Source organism: Ochotona curzoniae, unplaced genomic scaffold (genome assembly GCF_017591425.1).
Source record: "Ochotona curzoniae isolate NIBS_2020 unplaced genomic scaffold, NIBS_Ocur_1.0 contig_1014, whole genome shotgun sequence".
In the NCBI taxonomy this organism is placed as follows: domain Eukaryota; kingdom Metazoa; phylum Chordata; class Mammalia; order Lagomorpha; family Ochotonidae; genus Ochotona; species Ochotona curzoniae.
The window spans coordinates 20,063,140-20,086,272 of record NW_024464920.1 but is presented as its reverse complement, the minus strand read 5'-3'; the positions used below and the strand labels follow the sequence as shown (position 1 = coordinate 20,086,272).

The 23,133-nt window shown below is 36.5% G+C and overlaps 1 protein-coding gene across 1 annotated transcript in view; it reads left to right on the top strand.

Annotated features, from left to right (window-relative positions):
- Positions 1-23,133, top strand: part of ACSS3 (acyl-CoA synthetase short chain family member 3) — a 154,235-nt gene that overhangs the window by 73,244 nt on the left and 57,858 nt on the right. The window contains exon 8 of the mRNA XM_040989908.1: positions 18,958-19,109. Within this exon, the coding sequence (XP_040845842.1) occupies positions 18,958-19,109 (152 nt within the window). The remainder of the gene's footprint in view (positions 1-18,957; positions 19,110-23,133) is intronic.

Here is a 23,133-nt window from a genome sequence, read left to right as displayed (position 1 = left end):
AAAAGTTACTTCAAACTGAAGAGCACAGTAAGTAAAAAGTTAAACTCCGAAGAATGTAACAGACTGGATGTCTATCCTTCATGGATTTCTAGGAACTATTATAAAACTTATTTATTTTAAAATGCAACACATGGATTTGTGTGTGTTTGCATTAGGGATTTGCAAAGATATGATATTACAGTCTTAGTTAAATGATTTCTGATAAGAGCTTCATTGTATAGTGAAGAGAAATAGACTGACCTGTTTTGTAGCTGGCTATACAATGGCTTTAACATTGCAATGCATGCACTAATTTTACTCCAGTGTAAGATATCTACATGTTCATTAAAAATTGTCCTTATCTGGCTTATTCTGTTTAATTTCAACACTTATATGAAGACTTAGAAATTGTATCCAACAAATTATAGGGAATTACAGTGTTGGAGCAATAACAGATTTGATAGTGAACTATTTTATTATTCAATGTCATCTGAAAACATTTTGGGACAAAGTTAACAAGAGAGTAAAGCACAAAAGTCATATTTTTCTATTTGGAATAAAATAAAAGTGCCCCCAAAAGATACATCACCTGTTACGCTCCAACAGATATGCCCTTTTGGTTTTCAGTGCTGTCTGGGCTAACCTTATGACTCAGCAGGTTAATGTACTGCTTATGACACCAGGATCTCATTTTGGAGTTCTAGATCAAGTCTAACCAGCTTTGCTTCTTGATTCAGCTCCTTAATAAAATGCCTGGAAAAGCAACAGAAGAAGGTCTAAAAACTTGGGCCTTTTCCACCCATTTGAGAGACCAATATGGAATTACTGCCTCCAGGCTATAGCCTGCCCAGGCATCCCTGTTGCAAACATTGAAGAAATGAAACATAAGTGGTAGATGTCATTTATATTCATACTCTTTCTCTTACTGCCTTTCAAATCTTTTAAAAAACGATTTCTAAAAAAACTTAGAGAAAAGATTTATGTTTGTTAGACAGTCAGATCTACAGAGAAAAGTAGAGACAGAAAGACCTTCCACTCACTGGTTCATTTCCCAAGTAGACACAACTGAGCCAATCCAAAGTCAGACTCTTCTTCTGAGTCTCCCACGTGGGTGCAGAGTTTCAAGGCTTTATTTGGGTCATTCTTTGCTGCTTTCCCAGGCCACTAACAGGGAGCAATATGAGAAGTAGTGCAGCCAGGACATGAACTGGTGCCCAGACAGGATTCCGGTGATGCAAGGCAAGGACTTAGCCACTAGACCATCGGGCTGTGCCCCAAATAAATGTTTTAAAATGTGGTTTTCTGCCACATAATGTGAAAAGATATTGCATAAGATTGTGATGCAATTATTAAATCAAACACATGATTTCACTTTTTTATTTATGCTTTTGTATCTTGCCAATTTGACATGAACTTGGTTTTGGTAATAATTACAACATGCAATAATCTTGACAAATGTGTTTCATACTGTAGTACTTACAACAGAACAATTATCTTTTATTAAAGTAATCATTCCTCTTGATGTAAACTGTAACATCAAATATTTACATTGAATTGTGATATTACTTCTATAAATGTGACAAAGCAAAGTTACTGTTGCAAGTATTTATAGTATAAGTATTAGATTGCTCTTGGAATTGATTGTGATTGGACTTTTACTGTTTCTCAGGTTCATGCAAAATATAAATGGTTTGTGGGGTTTCGATGTTTGTACTGGAATAATGTGCTTATAATTATTGAGAATGGTGTAGGATACACTTTTAAGCCTTGCCTCCATACTCTGATTTCCTTTCTGTAATATTTAAATGTTCTTAATTCTGTTTGATCACAAAAGAATGTATTGTCGATGTTTGTCAAATTCCAGATACATTTTTTTCTAGACTAAACCCCTTGAAAAATATGTTCTGAGCATACTGTTTAAAATGTGTTTTCTTCTGGTAGCTCTTCATCCCCCTTTCTTGCGATTTCTGCATGTATCACTTCGTTAACACTGCCACGACACACATCACTGGTGACTTCATAAGGGATAGCATCCAAAGCCCCTCTGTCGGCTGCTCTTACCTTCTCTTAGTGACAGTCAGCGTTGTTCACCACTTCCTTTCTGTAATCCTCCTTTGGGCTGCAAACACTTTTTGCTATTGTTCCTGCTGTTTTCTTTTGCCAAGTGTAACATTTGCTCTCTTTCGTAACTAAGTTGATTTTTACTGTCTCTGAGGACTCAGCTTTTACGTATTGTCATATCATAAAATTCCTACTCACAATTGTGGGGAACTTAATGTTCTCCTCCTCTGTGCAGAAATTAATGTCTTGCCTTTGGGATTCTGAACCATTTCTCAGGACAGTGTTTTGAAATAAAAAGAGCAACCCCAGTCCCTGAATCCTTCTTGGGTCCACTGTCTTGCTTTGCTCTTTGGTTGTTCTATTCCTGGAAATAGAAATGCTTTCTATCTTGACGGTATTAGTATCATGAATGTGACACCATTTTTCAAGATGTTACCTCTAGGTATAATTGAATAAAGAATTTGTCTTGTAATTACAGATGGGTAAAAAAAATGATCGTATATAAAAAATTTAATCAAAATGTTTTGTTTCTTAAGCATAATTTGGGCTCATTTACATGATCCGCCTTATGTACACTTTTTGGTCCTATGCCTCCATATACCAGCTTTTCTGTGGTTCTTGCACATGACCCTTGCGATACAGCATTTCAACTAGAGAGGTAACTAACATGGACAGAATTCTGGCATTGATTAAATTCTTTCTTCTTCTGAAACTCCACCTTTATTCTGCATATATGACTACAGAATTTCTTTTTTTCTGGGCAAGGGAGAGGGGAGTGTTAGGGATTAACTATCTAGTAAACTAAACATTTGAACTTAGAGGCTTTGATTTTCTTTATTTTTTTCCTCCCATCCTTTTTCCCTTTCTTCCTCTCCATTTGCCCCTTCTTTCCTTTCTTTGCTTTCCTATGGCTAACTGAAGGATTCTTTACTGCATATTTTTAGGTGCCTACCATCTTATACACACAGTGCTATCATTTTGTAAACTGAGAGCAAAATGTGTCATTTCTGTAGTTTAGCGTCTTCCAGAAGGTATGTAAAAGTTGTTTAATAAATAAACCTTTTCTTGAGAGAATTGACAGCCAAGAACATGTGAAATGCAGAGGCAAATTGCCTGATTAATCAAAATAAAACAAATACTGCTGACACAGGGCCAGTAATGGAAAACAAACGGGTATCTACAAAATAACTCTGTTGTGGCCCCATTCTAGACTATTTACAAAATGAGTGCTCAGTGTTGCTAGAAACATTTTACACAGGACAAACAATATTAGAACAAAAAATTATACAGTGAACAAAATAAGCTAGCAAATTATGTACTTCTCATAGCATTACTTCTTCTAAAGGTGTTGCATTCAGCTCAGAGCATTCCAAGCTTTGTTTTCCTACCTACAAATATTGCATTTCAGAGATACAATACAAAGCAAATAGTGAATTGATTTCTGGGACAGTATTTTTCCTTAGTGTTCAATTGTGACTTAACAAGATTCAGGCAAGTTGCTAGGAGAGTTGCAGTTCATCCTGCACCCAGTTGTCTAGAATCCAACGTCCAGTTCATAAAACAGTCTCTTCATCACATGCAGATGGCCTTTGGTACTGAGTGAAAGAATACTGTGTGCACCCTTTCTCCTCAGCAGAGATAACCGAACGTAATGTATAATTTAACACAAATTTTTAATTCAGCCGAAAATCCCTCATAAATATCTGTAACCATTTTGGTCATTCATTTCAGTGTCTAGTTCCATCAGTTATCGTAAAACAACCTACATTTCAACTTAGGGAAATGCAATGGGTATTTTTAAAAGGCTTTATTTTCCTCTGTAAGACAACTTGAAGTTCTACATATGTGGGGTGCAAATGCATCAGTAATCTGGTTTTATTTGTCTTTGACTATCTTCTTGATGAGTGCCACTTTTGAAAACATGTTCATATTTCACTCTTGCCCTGTTGCAGCTAAAAGCACTCTTGATCTTCGTTGCTCTGTTTTCTAAGCTACATCTCACCCTGAAATCCTTTCCAGTCACTCCGTTTGACCGTTGTTCTAATAAGTTTTTTCCTAGTATTATTCAGCTTCCCAATAGCATTTATAAAAGTGGAAAATTCATTCTAAATATTTCTTCTGTTATCAGGCACAATGAGCTTACAGTTTTTCTAAATGCCATCCTACAGAATCTTGGTGCAGTTATCTTTACTTGAAGTTTGTCTTATTCTTTAGATGTCAGCCCGACATCTTTCTCCGTGACATCCTCCTGTAGCTCTCTGAATCTCATTCACTTCTCATGGTCTCCTCTCACCTTGTGTTCTTCATTGCTAGCCTGGGTCACAGTTACAGACTCACATTAGCTTTCCAAGAGCCTCTGATGTGTTTGCTTGCTCTTTTCTGTTTTAAACTTGTCTAGAGAAGGAATCATTTTACTTTGTTTTTTGCTTGCCATCAATTCTCAGCTCCTGGCTTTTGTCCAAACATGCATTCAGCTTCAAAGAACTACTTGTTAAATAAATGACCTTATGAAGATAATAGGAAAAAAAAACTTGATCCATAAATAAAGGCTAGAGGGGAGAAAGTTATTTTGATTTCCTGTTTCACTAGAAAAACCAAATAATGTTCAGACTTAATTATTTGAATTGGACATAACACTCCATTCTGGAGGCCAGATTAAAATAACTGGGCAAAGGATGGAAATCAACTCTGGATAATTCAGTCATTTATTCTTGAGAGGAAGAAAACAATGTACATTATTAAAGAGTATTTGATTCCAGTGGATGTAACCTCAATAACATTTGGGCAGAACAGATGTTTGGACAAGTTTTACCAAAGAGGGAGGATAAACCATAAATGATCTTCTAGTTCATGAATTTCATCATATGAGTGAATGTAGTAACTTGCTCTATGTGAGCATGAACTTGTGTGTTTCAGCCAATAGTGGTTATGCACAAATATGGGTCCCAGCCCTCTTTTTTAATTTAGTATGTGGCTCCTTTCCCTGTCATCTGCAGTGTCAAAACCAACACAGCTTCTCAAAGGGAAATAAGTCCTCCTCGGCTTTACTGTTTAGCTTTCCTTCGCTGTGTACCACCAGGCAAATGTGTCTAATGTGCACATATTAGTATCACAGTGGAGCAGTGTATGGATAATAAATCAGCTTTCTGTTCTTTGGCTAAGCTGTTAGTAATTATCCTCATAAAATCTAGTTCTGAATTGAACCACAAGCTAGGTGGTATACTTGATCTTGCTATAACAGTTGCAATAATGGTCTTTTTTAAAGTCCTTAAAGATTACATCTGTTTACATTCCACAAATTTTGTATTTTATGGCAGCAAACAATTGTTGTTGGTTATTTAATGGGTTCACTAGATTGACCAGGCAGATGGCCATGTGTTTCAGTAATTCAGTAACCAAATTTGTAGAAATGTACTTCTCAAACAACGGATTGTTTAAAGAAAGTATATAGTATCTGTGATGTGGGTGGTAGTTGAAAAGCCTGGTCACTGGACTGGAAATTTTGATACTGTTATGTCTGTTACTCTGTCTTAATCCGTCTATAATTTAATCTGTTTGGGAAGCTATTCTTTATGAAAATTAGAATTCCAATAGAATTCTTTTGGTTTGAATTTCTGTAAATCTCTGTTTTTCTATAATAAATGACTTGGCAACTTGCTCAGAGTTTTAACTCTGAAATTGATTCCAGTTTCTTAGCGATGCCAATCCTTCATGTATTTGCTGAAGAAAAGTTTCATTGTATTTCAATGGAATAATTACTGTTTGAGAGGAAGTGTTGCTATTAAGATCGCTGAAGCACTGTTATGCTTTTCTATATTATGCACTAGCTTCCTTCAGTTTACTTCAGTTTTTTCACCTGTAAGGATCAGCAGTAATCATTGTTTTTTATTTGGTATTCAACTGGATTCTCCATAAATATCTTCAGAATAGTCCCCAGGTTAAAATAATTCAATATGGATATTGAGAACTACAGTCTTAATTAAAAATGCAAATGGTATTTCTCAGAATAGAATTCCAATATATGAGTGTCAGCCATTCTTCCTCTGTAGTGAAGCCCTTATGATGCTTGAATGTTTGCAAATTCTACATTTATTCTTTCAAAATATGTTTGTCCTTCCAACACTGAAGTAGTCATCAGAGCACCAGAGGCAGCTCCCTTTGGGGCCTATTAATTCTCTTCTCACACCAAAGGCGTCAGCCCACAGGATGTGTTGATCCGGCTTCTACCTACTTTGGAGAATGAGCACCAGATATGGAAAATGATCCACAGGCTTATGCACTCAAAGACCTTTTATGAGTAGTACTTGTGAGTGAAATAATGATATTGGAAGCTTTCATAGGCGAATAAAAGAGTAAACCTCAGGGCTATTATCCAAACATTTATAACTTTATTTTTTGATAGTAGTTATCATTATTAGTTTTTTAAATTGCATGTATATTTTTGAAAATTTCAGAAAGCTAACTTTGATATTCTTTTATTGAACACTATTTGAAGTCATAGGAGAGTTTACATAACTCCAACTTGTCCTTTTTGTATATTTTAAACTATTTATATAAAACATAAATTTCATGTTTCATAATGCAAATGTAGGAGCTCAGTGATGCTTCTCACCCTGCCCTTCCTCCTGCCCATGTTCCCACCCATCCTCCTCCTCCTTTTTTATAAAAATTTTTACAATGGTGTATTTTCAGTTTGCTTCATAAACACAGGCTTAACACTCCATTAGATACAGACTTCAGCAAAAACACAAGTAGAAGCAGAAAAACAAACAGAAAAACAAGAAAAATCCACTGTTCCTTGAGTGTCAACAAAACCTGTAAGTGATAATCAAATTTGGAAAAGTTAAATTCACACAGATTATTTTGTAATTTGTGATTTATTTATTTCTTTTTTTTAGTTACCACAGATCAGGAAAAGCATGATATTTTTCTTTTTTGGTATTGGCTTATTCCATTAAACAGTACCAAATATAATCACTTCTGGTTACATCCATTTTTGTTGCAAAAGTTAATTTTCATTCTTCTTCATGGCCAGATTGTAACCTATCGTGCATAAACACCACATTTTCTTTGTCCATTCATTTGTTGATGGGCATATGCGTTAATGCCATATCTTAGCTATTGTGAATTGAGTAGGAATAAATACAAATGTACAAAAATCTCTCATATATGCTGCTCTCATTTTGTTAGTGTAAATTCCCAGAAGTGGGATGCCTGAGGCATATGATATATTTATGCTTTTCCATTTAGACTTATCATTATGAAAATGAGTTGTGTATGTTAGAATATTTATATCTGTCCGGTAATCAAATGTGGCATTTTGTATGAAACAGGTTTGAAACTTTTAGATATAGCACCTATACAAGGATACCTCAGAGAGTTAATGCAAAATGAAATTTAATGATGGATTTATTTTACTGCAAGCAAATTTTGAAATCCACATATAATTTCTGCAAAATACTTTTTACTTCTTTCTAGTGAAAAATACAAATGGATTGTAAAATTTCACCAATGTAAACATTTGAATCCAATTTTTTGTGAACTTTTTGGAGTACCTTTGTATTATGCAAATATGTAAATGAGGAATTATCACTTGATACATATAAACTGAAACTTTAAGCCATTTGTATGTTGGAAGTCTCATTTGAGATTATTGATCATGAAAACCTACTTCCACATTTTTGGTAGTTATGCATGTTTTTAAGTTTTATTTAATTTCTTGTTTGAAAGGTAGAATGACAGAGGGAGAGGATGAGGGAGATAGAGTTGCAGGGACAAGAGAGTACAAGGTACAATTCCCACTGTTGATTCACTCCCCAAATGACCACAGCTGCCAGGTCTGTGTCAGGCTGAAGCCAGGAGCCAGGAACAATAACCAGATATCAGGGTCATGAGCAATTGGGCCATCTTCCATTCTTTCCCAGGTGCTTCAGCAGGGAGTCAGAGTCATTGGACTAGATCTGATTTTCCAGTGAGGGATGCTGGCATTGAAAGCAGTAGCTTAACCAGGTACTCAACAATGCTGGCCTCAGTTTTTATACTTAGCACTCTTACCACATCATCCCTGAAGTATTTTCATTGTACAAGCTACACTCTGTACAATGTGATCTGTGATCTGTGGGAGGTTTTGAATAGGGACCCTTTGAAGTCTTGGCTTTTTCCAGGCTTTGTTTAGTAGTTCATTTGTTATCTGCATTCATGTAGCTTTTTCTTCTCCTTGCTACACTTGCACTTTAGCCTGTGTCAATTTGTGCTTTTTTTGGTTTTTGGTTTTTTTTGCTGTTTTTCTTTTTATCAACATAATTTACTTTTTTCAAGGACAAGGGTTTTGCTTTCTGTTGAACCCAGTGTGCTTTTGTTAGCAATTGTACTAAATGGACAGCATCATTGACATTTTTCCTCTTATGTAATGGAAAGCTATTTTTTTTTTAATTTTTTTTACCTTGGTGAAACAGCAACCTGGTTTTCTTAAAGTATGAAATGAGAAAAATGAGGACTCTGTACTCTGATTCCGGCTACATAATTTGGGCCTCTCTTTTGGAAAAGGTTATAAAGCTCATGCCAATATCTTCTTTTGATCTCATATCGATAGTTTGAAGATATCTGTTTCTGAGTTTAATTTTCCCTGTGTGTGTACCTACATTTGAAGCTGGAGCAAGCAAGTGCAGATGTTGTCATGTTTCCATCAGCAGTATTTTTCTGGTGCTTGTTGGGAACATAATGTTCTAGAAACTGGTAGGGAACCAGAATAAGTATCGGGCATGGTGCTTTCACTGAAGGATCTAGCAATATAGTTAAAGGACTAGATTGACAGAGCAGAAAGCAAATAAATACAGATACAACCTAATTGGAATTGTCTTATAATGTGCAGAGATGTATTTTTCTTTCTGTAAACTGCAATAAAAGTAGTTACTATTGATTAGTATATTAGAACCTTTCCAAGCACCATGTAAACAGTTCTTAATTCTAACCACACACTTGTAAGGTTGACATTTGAGTCCCTCTACTTACAGCCATGGAAACTCTAAGATTATGGACATTAAATAATTTGACTAATTGTACTACATAATGTATTTGCAGACAGATTGAGTTGCAGAATACCTGTGCAATGGCTGGAATTTGAAATAAGATTGTCCTATCCTTACTTTAGGAAAGGACAGTGGAAAGCTGTCGAATTTCTCAAGATACACGGCTGTCACCAGAGCATCAAGGAGGTGTTGTTTTAGAAGATGAAATGGGAGTTGAAAAAACCTTTCTGAATTAGCTATTTTTTTTTCTGATTTAGTAATTTAAGTTTTTTAAGGTGAACAAGATAGCCAGACAAGTATTGAGAATAGAAACTTGGACAATATTTGAGTCTGAAAAAGAGAGAGACGGCATCAATTGAGACTGAGATATTGGAGGGAAAACAGCAGACCCAGAAAAGCACTATGTCTTGAAGAACAGGGGATGGAAGGTTTTCCAGATAGTAGTGGCCCGTTCTCAGCAAGAAGAGTCTGAAGCACAACTTAAGAGGACTTCGGTGATGAGGGTGTCAGTAGCTACTTCTAGAAGAACAATTCTGTAGGAAGGTTGTTTTGTTTTCCAGCATGGAAAAAAAATGTACGTGTGCCTGGAGGTTGATTTAGGCAATGCATGTGTGGTATGGATTAACCAAACTTTGTGTGACCTTGAGGTTAGGTTATAGGGAACATATCAAATAGCTACTATATCTTACTTCCCAGGAAGAAGACTGCATGCATGATTAAGCAAGAAGCAGTTTAACTTTGTGAAGTTTGAGTAATCGATAGAAGTAAGAAATGTCTTAATTTGTCCCTCTATTATCAGATAGCAGAGTGATTGCACACCAGCATGGAGGAACTCAAGAGAAAGTCGTCCAACTAGAAGTTGTGAGCCTGTAGCCTTACTAGGGGCAAATGTTTTCTGGGTCTACTTTGAATGTTAAGTATGTCAGAGTCCCTAATTAGCTCAACCTTGCTCTGCAGAATTACCAGTTCCTGTCCTCTGCTTCAGTTACTTGACGTTAATACTTTCAGAAATAAGATTCTTTTTAGTGGGCAGTTGGCTCTTCTCACGTTAAGTGGCAGCAGTGGCCTTATTTGCTGGCAAGTGGCATCATCACAAAACCAAACATGGTCCACTGTCATGGCTGTGAAAAAGCAGGTGTAGAGACAGATGAAAATGATAGCTCCTTCACAACTATAGAGGCCCTCACTATGTTCATATGATTTGTGCTGCTCTAACAGAATACTTCAGATTTAAGTACAAAGTCAGTGTTTTAGGTCTCAGCTTTTAAGATGGCTTTTGTGGCTGTCCTCTGCTGATAGAAATGCAGTGTCCTCACAAGGAGAGCAGAAGCACAAAGCACAGAGTACATACCCATCCCTAGGAAGCCTTTTTGTAGCATCCTAAATGATCCATGAGGCCAGAGGCCTCGCGACCCCCGCACCTTGCAACAGAACCTACCTACAACTACTTCTGGTTAGGGAGTTGAACTTCCCACATATGACACAGTCAGACAACAGCATATCTACAGCTTCAGCATTGGAACATGTGTATGTGCATATACAATATTCCTTTCTTACATTCAGAAATACATTCCTAGACTGTCAGTCGATACCTACCTGGAATGGGAGAGCCCTAAGTAACTGATGGGCGTGTAGTGTAAACAGTATGAGCACTTTGGACAAAGGGAATATTGGCCTCTGGGTAGGAGAGAGTAGGATTGTGTATTCTGTCATACTATTCAGAATGCCATACAGTTTAAAATTTATGAATTGTTTACATACGGAATTTTTAGTTAATATTTTCAGATTATAGCTGATTGCAGATACTTGACCCCACATAAAGTAAACCTATGGATAAAAGGAAGTAGTGTAAATATGCATGATGGGCTCTTGGTGCTTCAGCTGTGGAGAAGGCTTACAGTGTCCGCTCCGGAAACCAGGAGGTCTCATTAACTGAAGAAAAAAAACTCAAGTCTGAAAATTGCAACTCTGGGAATCAAAACAAGGGGATACAGTAGGGATTGCTAAAAAGTCATCTATTGGAAAATTATGAATGTGAGCTCTATAAAATTGCTGATATTTGACTGCATTTGAATTACAAAAATGGCAGTTTCATTTAATTCAGGTAATAGAGGGGAAAGGAAGGGTAGAGGAATCACAGTTGACTTCTGGGTTTTTAATTCTTTGGGAATTGGCGTAGCCCCTTGTGATGGCAGAAGTTTAAACAGATAACCTCAAGGAGACTGATCTGTCCTGTGGAGAAGTAAATGAGCAGGTGTTAGGGTGTGCACTTATCCATCTGCGTTCCTGCTTCATTAAAACTACTTTCTGAGGTTTCTGTTTTGAGAGGCTTTTGTATACTTTCAAACCTTTTGTTTCTGTAATGTCCTTGAGTCTTGTAAAAGCTATTGAATTTTCTCCCTAGGACAATGAAAACATGTGCACGTTTAAAAACTGAGGATTCATGAACTCCCCAGAGGTTTAGGTCAGGAACGCCTCACTTAAAGGATTGAGATCTAATTCTTATAAGTATTGATCCAACAGCAAAATCTTCAGGTGAGCGTGATGGCCTTTGGAGGACTCTGGGGAATAGAAAAGGAGCTGCTGGGCAATGACTAATCCTGCCATCTTCAGAGAACTGGTGGTTGGGATTGTGATCTTGCCTCCCATTAGGCATGATGTTTATGTACACTTTGAAATCTGATTTATGGAGCGTTACTTTCTTCCTGTGTTTGTGTCATGATACATTTACATATTAGAAAGTTAAGCTTGAAATGAATGACTAGGCCATTGTAATAACTTGGGGACAGATAATAGATTCTAGAGAGAGGGAAGGATAATTCCCTATGCTTGTAAGTCCATATTGTGGGAAAACAATGAATACCTCTTTAAAGAGACTTTTGCTTGTGTGTGCATGTATGTCTATGTATTTGAAGAGCAGGAGAGAACAGTGTTCAAACCAGTAAAATATTGATTCACGTTTATTGATTATTCATAATAAAGATGCTTAGAGGTTTAGGTTAGGGTTCTGAAGCTGTCACTGTTAGCAGGTGCTGAGAACATAGAAGGCCTCTATTACTGTAATCTTCACTTCATTAAGCTTGCAACAACTGCTGTATAATTTTTTGTATTATCTCTCTTACATGTGCACCCACGTCGTCATCAGAATGTGCAGCAGAACTTGGACCTTTTTAGCAGAATGGTTTCTCCTTGGAGAGTTGGTTCTGTTTATTCTGCCTTCAGTGTCTGTGTGTTTCATATTAACAATAGTGTTCAAGCTACTTTTGGAAAATATGACTTATGTTGAAAAATTTTAAGTTGTAGCTGACATATTCTCTGTAGATATTTCTGAAAGCTACATGTAAACAGGAGTTTTCCAAAATGGAAATTAAGAAGGCTGTTACCTTGAATTGTTATAGCGTATTAAATTCAGAACAATGTTACAGTTTTGGGGACAGGGAGTATGAGGCACTTCCCACATTTGATTTATTTTTTTATTTCCAGGTTTTTAATTTTATTTTTAATTTTCTTTTTTCCTGTTCTTTCTTTTTTTAAACAATTTTTCCTGATAAAATTTTGTAGGTATAGGCGTTTCTCCTTCCCCTGCTCTTTCCTGATTTCCAAATTATCACAGCAGTAGAGCCCCTTAGTAACTGTCACAAATTTAGTTTTCTGCTATTTAAATATGCTTTTTTTTTAAAGATTTATTTTTATTATTTTTTATTGGAAAGGCAGATATACAGAGAGGAGAGACAGAGAGGAAGATCTTCCATCCGATGATTCACTCCCCAAGTGAGCCGCAACGGGCCGATACTATGCCAATCCGAAGCCAGGAGCCTCTTCCAGGTCTCCCACACGGGTGCAGGGTCCCAAAGCTTTGGGCCGTCCTCGACTGCTTTCCCAGGCCACAGGCAGGGAGCTGGAAGGGAAGCGGGGCTGCTGGGATTAGAACAGGCGCCCATATGGGATCCCGGGCGTGCAAGGCGAGGACCTTAACCACTTGCGCCACCGCGCCAGGCCCTGCTATTTAAATATGTTATGGCATCTATTGAAACTATTATGTGGTTCTTGTTTTGCAGTTTTTGGATATGGTTCATAACATTTATGGATTTCCGAATGTTGAACCATCCCTGCATTCCAGGGATGAATCCTACTTGATCCGGATGAATGATCTGTCTGATGATTTTTTGAATTCTATTTGCTAGGATTTTGTTGAGAATTTTAGCATCAATGTTCATCAGAGAAATAGGTCTGTAGTTTTCCTTCTCTGATGGTTCTCTGTCCGGTTTTGGGATTAAGGTGATGTTGGCTTCATAGAATGAGTTTGGGAGGGTTGCTTCCTCCTCTATTGTTTTGAAGAGCTTGTAGAGGATTGGGGTTAGTTCTGTTTGTAACATCAAATGGAATTTTGGGGAATTGAACAATAGAGTAAACGGAAAATTTCTGAGTTCAACTAGCCTATAAAGGTGCACTATGAGGGTTTGTGAATCATTCCTAGTTTCCTAGTGCTAATGGTGTCTTACCATGACTTGGAAGCTCAGTAAGGGTAATAATAATAATAGAATTTGTTTGAGATGGGTCAGAACTGCAGTAAATTATCATCCTGTATTATTTCTAGTAGCCTGTCATTATTGTTAATATTAAACGTACTTAATTAAGGATACAGTAGAATACATCAAGTTGTGTTCTGTGGAGATAGTCATATGTGGTATAGCATTTTCATTATGATATTAATAAGCCTTAGGGAGCGTATCATTATTGTTCTATGCCAACATAATACAATTCCATTTTCTGTCTTTTTTGGAGGTGGAACTATTTAAAACTTTTATCTCAGTGCCTTTGATCTACCAAAGGAAGCCTTTTCTTAGCATGTAAGAAAATGGAGGCACACAGGAGAGCTGCTTGCCCAACACTAGTTAAGAAGTGTTTATGAGATCAGGTTTCCAAAGTCACACTCTAGGACTCAAGAGACTAATTAGTGCCTATGACACATTGGAGAATAGAAAAGCAATATTTACCTTCCTTTCTTATAAAGAATTAGTTACTGATTCATTTTTTGACAAATGTACTTGGAGACTCACAGCATTAAGTACATGAATTGCTAGATGGTATCTAGTAACTTTTTGTAATGTTTGAATATGCTGACCAGTATGAAGCGGTAATGAAATAAGCAATTGCTTTGGGATGGCTGTGTTAATAAAAATTAATTTTGATTACACTAAGTAGTTTTTGTGGGTATGCATCTGTGTTATTAGGGAGCAGTAGAATATAAAAATCTAAAGAAATTATTCAAAAGGAACATAATTACACTAAATGTATTCAAGATAATCATTTTCAAATTAAAAGCTAAACAGTATCCTTTCAGTGAGGAATTAGAATTTCAAATTAGATATTGAATCTAAGTTATTCGACAGTTTACTTCAGATTTGCATAAGTTATTTGTGTGTGTATATGCATATGCATGTGTGTTTGGGCCTTCCCTGACTATTTTGGTAACAAATTCTTCACCATTTTAACTTTAGCTCATTTTGGCCTTGTGTATTTTATAGGATATTTGATCCATAGAAAGTTTAAATGTGATGTGACAAGTTTAGCAAACATTCCATACAGGAACCCTTATCTTAGAAATTCCTCATTTACTTCAACACTTTAAAAATTTACAAAACTGTTTTAATAATGTAACAAGAACAGATATTATACATTGCCAAGGTATATTTCTAAGAAAATAAGTGTGCTTTTATGCCTTTTTCCCTCCTTTGTTCCTTTTCCTTCCTTTTTAAAAAATATTTGAGATAACATATTTTAAATTTACTTATGATCACCTGCTTAATAATTCATAAGTATGGTTTAAAAAGAGAAAAGTAATGGACTGATGCTTTGGCTCAAAACACTAACCCTGAACCTGCTAGCACTGGTATACCATATGGGTGCTGGTTCCTTTCTCAGCTGCTACACCTCAAATCCAGCTTCCTGCTTATGGCCTGGGAAAACAGGCGAGGATCCATGGGCCTCTGGTTCCACATGGAAGACCCAGGAGAGGTTCCTTGTTTCTGATCAGATGAACTCCAGGCTTTTCGGCCATTTGGATAGTGAACCAGTGGAAGGAAGAGCTTTCTCAATCCCTCTCCTTTAAATTTTCCTTCCAAATAAAAATGAATGAGTTTTTTTTTTTTTTAGAGTAAAAATTAGATCACTGCTCCATAGAAATCTGATCAAATACTATAAACAGTAATAAAATCACTCTTAAAAATTTAGATGTTTTTATTCTTAGCTACCACAAATCAGAGAAAATGCATTTGTTTTTGGGGTCTGGTTCTTTCACTGAACATAATGGTATCCAATTGAATCCATTATTCTGCAAAATTCAGGATTACATTCTTTTACATGGATGAGTAATATTCCATTTGGCAGAAACTACACTTTCTGTATTCAGTTGTCCCTTGACTGGCACTGCATTGATTCCATATCTTAGCTATTATGAATTGAATTGATATAAACATGGGGTTCAGATGACTTTTGATATGCAAATGTCATTTTCTTTGTATATGTTCCCAGGAGTGGGATGGCCAATCACATGTTAGATCTGTTTTCACCTTTCTGTGTTCCACAATGATTGTACCAGTTTGCATTCCCATCTGTAGTGAATTAGGCGACTCCTTTCTTCACATCCTCATCAGCATGGATTGGTTTTTGAGTGTTTTGAGGATGGCTATTCTAACTGTGATGAGATGATAACTCATGATTTTCATTTGCTTTTCCTTGATGGCTGATGATCATGAGTGTTTTTCCATGGTATGTTGGCCATTTGTGTTTCATTCTTTGATATATGTCTGTCCTTGTCCTTTGCTATTTCTTAACTGGGGTTTTTCATGGTGCTCTTAAATGAGTTCTTGATATTTTTAAAATATTAATCCTTTAACAATTGCAGAATTTACAGATCTTTTCTCTAATTCTGTTGTTGTCTCTTTAGTTCAATGAATGTTTCCTTTGCTTGCAAAAGCTTTTTGGATTGATGTAATTTCATTTGTCTATTTTGGCTTTAACTACATATGTTCTTGGGATCTTTTCCAAGAAGTCATTGCTGATCTCAGAATCTTGCATAGCTTCCTCAATGTTTTCCTCTGATAATTTATGGTTTCAAGTGACAGATTTAACCCATTTTCAGTTAATTTTTATGGAAGATGCAAGATAGGGTTCTTATTTCATACATTTGCATATGTATATCCCAGCACCGTTTCTTGAAGAGTCTGTCCTTTTTTCAGAGAGTGATCTTAGCTTGTTTGGCAGATATTAGTTGGTTTAAATGAGTAGATTAATTTCTGGGTTCTAGTTCTGTTCCATTGGTTATAGGTCTATCTTTGTGCCGGTCTCAGTTTGTTTGAATTATACTGTTCTATATTATGTCATGAAATCTGATACTGCTATGACTCCAGATATTCCAGGCCTTTAGGGTCTCCGTATGGATTTTAGGATCCTTTTGTTTAAATCTGAGGATCGCTTCCTTAATTTTTTGGTTGGGATAATATTGCATGTGTAAATTGTTTAGATAATATGGATATTTGACTATATTCTTTCAATCCACAAACATGAAAGATGTTACCTTACTTGGTATTCTTCTATATCTCTTTTTGTTTCAAAAATTTCATTGTAGAAATCTTTTACATTCATCATTCCATTTATTCCAGGGTATACATTTATTTATTTTTTTGTATAACTATTGTTAAAGGGATTTTCCTTACAAGTTCTTTTCCAGCTATGGAATTCTTTGTGTATACAAAGGCTAATGATTTTTGTGTGTTGATTTTATTTTGTGCAACTTTACTGAAATTTCTTATGAGTTTGAAAGGAGCTGTAATGGTGTTTTTGAGTTCCTTTTACATAAGATCATGTCATCTATAAACAGGGTAATTTGACTTTTCATTTCTAATTTTTATCCCCTGGTTTCTTTTTCTTGCCTAATTGTTGTAGCTAAAGCTTATGGAGCTGTAATGAATTGTATGAATGAGAGTAGTTATCCTTGTGGAATCTCAGAAGAAATGTTTCCACCAATCCCACATTGAAGATGATGTTCACTGTAGGTTTGTCATATTTTGCAGCTTTCTTATTGTTTCTATCATGAAGGGACATTGCATTTATCAAATGCTTTCCTTGCATCTATTGAATGATACCTGGGTTTTACTCTTCAGTTTTTGAGTGTAAAGTAGCAGGTTCATTGTTTTGTGTATGTTGAACCACACTTGTTCTAAATGTATGTGTTGTTGGAGTAGCTAGTATTTTGCTAAGAATTTTTACATCTGTGTTGCTCAGGGATGTTGGTATATAATTCTTCCTTTGTTATAGTTATATCCTTTTCTGATTTTTGGACTTAAGGTGAAGCTGGGGGAATTCTCTCCTTTCCCTTTAAATCTATTTGTATAGCATGAGAAGAATTAAAATTATTTCTCCATTATAAGTTTGTTAGAATTCAGTAAAGCCATCTGCTCCTAGGCTTTTCTTTATTGGAAAGGCCTTTATTACTCTTTCATTTTCCATCTTTGGATAATTTAGGTTTTTTTAAAAAAGCCATGAAGTTCGGTGTAATTGAGTGCATGTTTTTTAGGGAAAACATAAATAAATTGGCGAACCATTGACCTAACTAATCTCCAAAAAAAAAAATGGAGTAAATCAGCAAAATCAAAAAAGGGATGTGTTACCTTTGATGCCACAGTGATAAATAAAGTAATTGAGAAGTATAAAAGCTGGATGCCAATAAGTTGAGAAATCTAGAAGATATGGATAAATTTTCTGGACAAATATGATTTACCAAAATTGAGATACCTGAGTACTTTTAAGCCTTAAATACATTCTTCAAGATAAAGTAATTTTTCTTTGTTTATCCAAATCTCTGCCAAAACTTTTGAAAATATGTATTAACATTCTATATTCCTTGCATTAAACATACAGGAAATTGATACTGATGGGAATTGATTATGGAATTTTTAGCATATGGCTGGGTTGGTTTAGATCTTAGAATCACTTAGAATTTCTGCATGTACTGATTTGTTATCTTACTCATTTCCAAACTTGTAGAAATATCTATTAATACAGCCTGATGTTAGTTTTAGCTTTGTAGTTTGCCAAAATTATTATATTTAAATGTGACATTGCTATCAGCTATGTGTGTCATTTTAAGTAAAACATAGGTTACATATAGGGATATCTCATTGGATTGTTTTCAATCAGGGCAGTTCCTTGGAGTCAGACGTTTAACTTTAAAGTTTGTGTATATACTAAAATTGAAATGTCAATGAAGCAATCACAGGATGTGGTTAAGAACTTGCACTTTCTAATCATATTGGTCACTCAATACCATGTCAGTTAACTCCATAAGGCTGTAAACCGTGGTTGATGTTATCTTGTGGCTTTTAATGGGTTGGGACAATATTCTGCAAGCTCTGCCTTCAGACCAGAGATGGTCTCCCTGAGAAACTGTTGAATCTATCTCGACAATAAGATACTGGACACTATGCAAATTGCATGCTTGCAATGAAAGAATTATGACTGGATTTGAATTGTAATACTGCAATAAGGTGGAGGAATCCACCATGGGGGGTGGGTATGGGGAAGGGGAAAGGAGAGTGCTTTATGTTTTTAATATGACCTTGGTATATTTTTCTGATCTTACATCTTTCAAAGCTTGAAGAAAATAATGCTGGGAAGGTTTTAGGATGCTGAAATGAACCAAAGAGCTTTTCATCTGCATGGGTACTTGGTTTGTCTTATTTATTATAGAAAATGGGAATATTTTTAAGTGAAGACTCGTTGAGAACCCGTTGTGATTAATGCTATTGTATTAAATGTGCAAGTATTGATGTGTCAATGAAATATGAGGCATTTTACTCAATGGCATTTTAAATGAATCTCATTGTAGGGAAAGCCTGTGGGAACACCAGATGCTGGTGCTTATTTCCGCGTGCTTGCGGAACATGGAGTGGCTGCCCTGTTTACAGCACCAACCGCCATTAGAGCCATCCGTCAGCAGGACCCTGGGGCAGCCTTGGGGAAGCAGTACTCACTGACAAGGTGAAGTTGGGGAACACAGGGCAGTTTACATGAATCACTGAGCATTCTGGTTTGTTTGCTACTGCTTTACCTCTGTGGAAAAGGCCCAAAAGAATTTCAATGATTTTTAAAATGATTTCCAAAGACAGTTTTAAATTAGTTGGAATTCTAACCTCAGTATAAATACTTAAGATTACTATATCATGTTTATTTCAGTTCAAGTCTTACCAAAATACCTACTTTTCTTCTTTACCTACCCTAATTATATTTTCCTTAAGGACATAAGTGCTGGTTTTTATGAATAATACACAAACATATATATCTTTGTAAAATAAGCATTCGCCTATCTTGGCAATAGAAATACAGAGGGAAAATATTTAGATTAAGGTACACAGATAAAATGTGATGATTCGAGTCCAGCTTACATGTCGTGAAAGAGTGAAGCAGATTGTCTTACTTCTGTAATACTGTGCTCTGAATAGTCCAGATATTTTTCTGCTGGTTTATTGGCATCCATTTTTATTTAAGGATAGGTATATTCAAATATAATTATAGTAATTTCTGTCTTCCAGGTAGCTTTCTCAATCGATTCTCGTTGAACTCTGTGAAACAGGTCACTATCCTAGACTAATTTGAGAGATTTTTGTGGTTTGAAGTAAAAAAAATGGGCTTGATGTAAGGCAGTTTGCGTCTTTGTTGAGTGCAAGAGTGTTTGAGTGTTACATTATTAGGACTCAGAGGATTTAAGTGGGTGTCAGACATTACTTTGCATAAGACATTTTGCAATTTGGCTGAGGGTGGTATTTTTATTTTTCCTCTCTTCAGGAAAATCACATATCAGTGTATATTTACATAAAATGGAATGACAGTGTAAAATACTTTCACTAAAAGGGTGTTCATAAAATAAACATTATATTTGCCCTCTTCCTGTTTGTTCAATTGAGCTTAATTTATTCCAGCTCAAAGAATAGGAAGGTAGAATTTGATGGATATGCCTTAGGGTGTTTATGAACTCCCCATACCCAGAAGTTGATTCTAAGGACTTGAAGGTAGTAACTGCAATTACTGCAGTGTTGTTACCGACAGGTGCCCCCTGATTGTAGGGCATGGGGCTTTCATTTCCTTAGCTTTCCTTACATATCCATACATATTTTTTGAAGGATTATTTAATTTATTTGAAATTCAGTTACACAACAAGAAACATAGAGATCTTTCATATAGGATGTCGGCGTTACAGGTGGAGGCTTAAGCTACTACACCATGATGCCGACCCTTATTTATTTGTTTAAGGTATATCTATTTGAAAGCAAGAGTTAGAGACCTTCCATGTATTGATTCACTCCCCAGATGAGTACAGCTTGAAGATGGTAAGTCTGAAGTGCAGAGCCAGGGGTGTCTTCTGGGTCTGCTTAGTGAGGGACAGGGACCCAGCACTTGGATATCTTCTGTTGCCCAGACTGTTAGCAGGAAGCTGGGTGGGAAGTGGAGCTGCCAGGAAATTAACTGGGTGCTGGTGTCGCAGGTGATGGTTTTACTTGATACACCATAGAACAGCCCCTCTTACCTGGTTTTAAAAAATCATCCTTTGCATAATACCAAATGCTCACTATTGTTTTCAAGCAGTGTGGATAGACATGGCATATGAGATTTTAGTGTAAGTGAAATTGTGGCAAGTTCTCCTGATCATGCTCCTCTACTGGCATTTTAGTTATTCACAAATAACGGACACATCAATTTTGATCTGATGTTTAGCTATTCAGACCACAGAGGCACAGCTAATTTACTTTATTAACCACAGAACACTGCTAATAAACAAAATTAATATTAATGCTTTTAAGCATACTATTTTTAAAGATTTATTTATTTTTATTGGAAAGGCAGATGTATGTGAGAAGGAGAGACAGAGAGAAAGAGCCTCCATCTGCTGATTCATTCTGCAGGTGGCCACCAGGCCCAGAGCTGAGCCGATTTAAAGCAAGGGACCAGGAGCTTCTTCCCACACGAGTGCAGGGTCCCAAGGCTATTGGTCATCCTCTGCTGCTTTCCCAGGCCACAAGCAGGGAGCTGGAAGGGATGTGGAGCAGCCAGGACATGAATCAGCATCCACATGGGATCCTGGCACATGTAAGGTGAGAATTTAGTCACTAGGCTATCGCTCTGGGGCCCCCTCAGCGCAGTATTCTTAAAAGTAGATGCTATGATTATCATCTCCTTACAAAGAAATAGTTTGGGTCAGAAGCTTCTGCTCAGTAGAGAACTAAGTAAAACTTAGAGATGAGCCTAAAATGGGGCAAACATTTCTGTTTGCAAAGCTGTGAGATCTTCTAGAGCCAGTGGTTTTGCTAGAAGTACAACCAGGCATAGTCAGCATTGTAGGTCTCAGTATTTTCCCACTTTGCTCATTGGAATCAGAGCAGCTCAGTGCCTGAAGATGGGTGTAGAGTCTTAGTCACTGTACATAGAAGGAGGCTGATAATACAGCAGTTGTTGCCTGCTGATGGGATTCACAACAAGCTTTGATCTAGGAGTGTGAATGAGGCCGAAAAAGTCAAGTGGCTAGTGTTTGAACTAAACTGCCTACCAGCTTTCCTGGAACAAGAACGGCTGTCCCAGGTTTCACTGGGAATGTTGACAACCTTTGACATTGAACTTTTTGGGGATAGTGACATTACTTGTATTACATATCTTGTTAAAGGACAAGTGTAGCAGAGAGATAAACAAAAATAAAACTAAAACACATTTTTTTCAAATAGATCCTGAAAAATAAAATTTTAAATTATATGAAAAATTCTGACACTAGTACAATTAAGTTATTCCAGATGGGATTCATTTAAAAGTGTTGTGAAAACACTAAAAAATGAATTTGCTCAGGTGTATCAGTGTCATAAAGTAAGAAATTTTATTATGGAACATGCAACAAAAAATAGCATGAATGGGTAAACTAACAAAAATACCTGGACATAATCAAATAATCTACTAAAACCTACAAATAATATTAAGTAAGCTACCAAGAACTCAATGCAGAGAAGTACATTTTTTTAAAGATTTATCTATTTTTATTGGAAAGTCAGATGTACAGAGAGTAGGAGCGACAGAGAGGAAGATGTTCCATCCTATGATTCACTCCCCAAGTGACTGCAACGTCTGGTGCTGTGCCCATATGAAGCCAGGAGTCAGGAACCTCTTCCAGGTCTCCCACACAGGTGCAGGGTCCCCAGGCTTTGGGCCGCCCTCAACTGTTTTCCCAGGCCACAAGCAGGGAGCTGGATGGGAAGTGGAGCTGTCGGAATTAGAGCCGGCACTCATGTGGGATCCCAGCGCATTCAAGGTGAGGACGTTAGCCGCTAGGCCGCGCTGCCAGGCCCAGAGAAGTACATTTTTGAAGTGATAGAATAGACAAGAAACTTGGGAGAGAAGACTGAGGAGCTGAAAAGACATCACGTATCAATTTCAGAAAAGGAAAGCAGAAAGATTGTTACGAAGGGATAAGAACTTAGAATACGAAAATTTTTATATGAGAAAAAAAATTAAAGGGAAACAGTTAAGATCCAAAAAACAGTAGTGGTTAAATTGAAGAAATGTGTTATTAAATTTATGTAATTATTATCTATAATAATTGTAACTTCCCTTCTGTAGCTGTAATAAGTAAGTAGATAAATCTTAACTAAAAGCTTACTCCAAAAACGGAAAAGATTAAATAGATGTGGGTAAAATGTAAGAGGCAGGTTGTGCTTTATTTTTTAGTTAGTTTGTTTGTTCGTTTTGCTTTTTTTTTTTAGTTTATTTTGTTCTTAAAGATTTCTCATATTTGAAGATCAAGTGGATGGGGAATCGGGAGAGAAAGGGGAATCAGGAGAGAAAGAGATCTTCCCTTTACTGGTTCAGTTACCAAATTGCCGAAACAGCCTGGCTTGGGCCAGGCCAAAGCTTAGACGCCTGAATTCCGTCTGGATATTCTGCAAGTGAGGGGAACCCAAGTCCCTGAGCCCCTACTCTGCTTTCCCATGCAGGGCAGGGCAGAGCTGGATCAGTAGAGCAGTCGGGA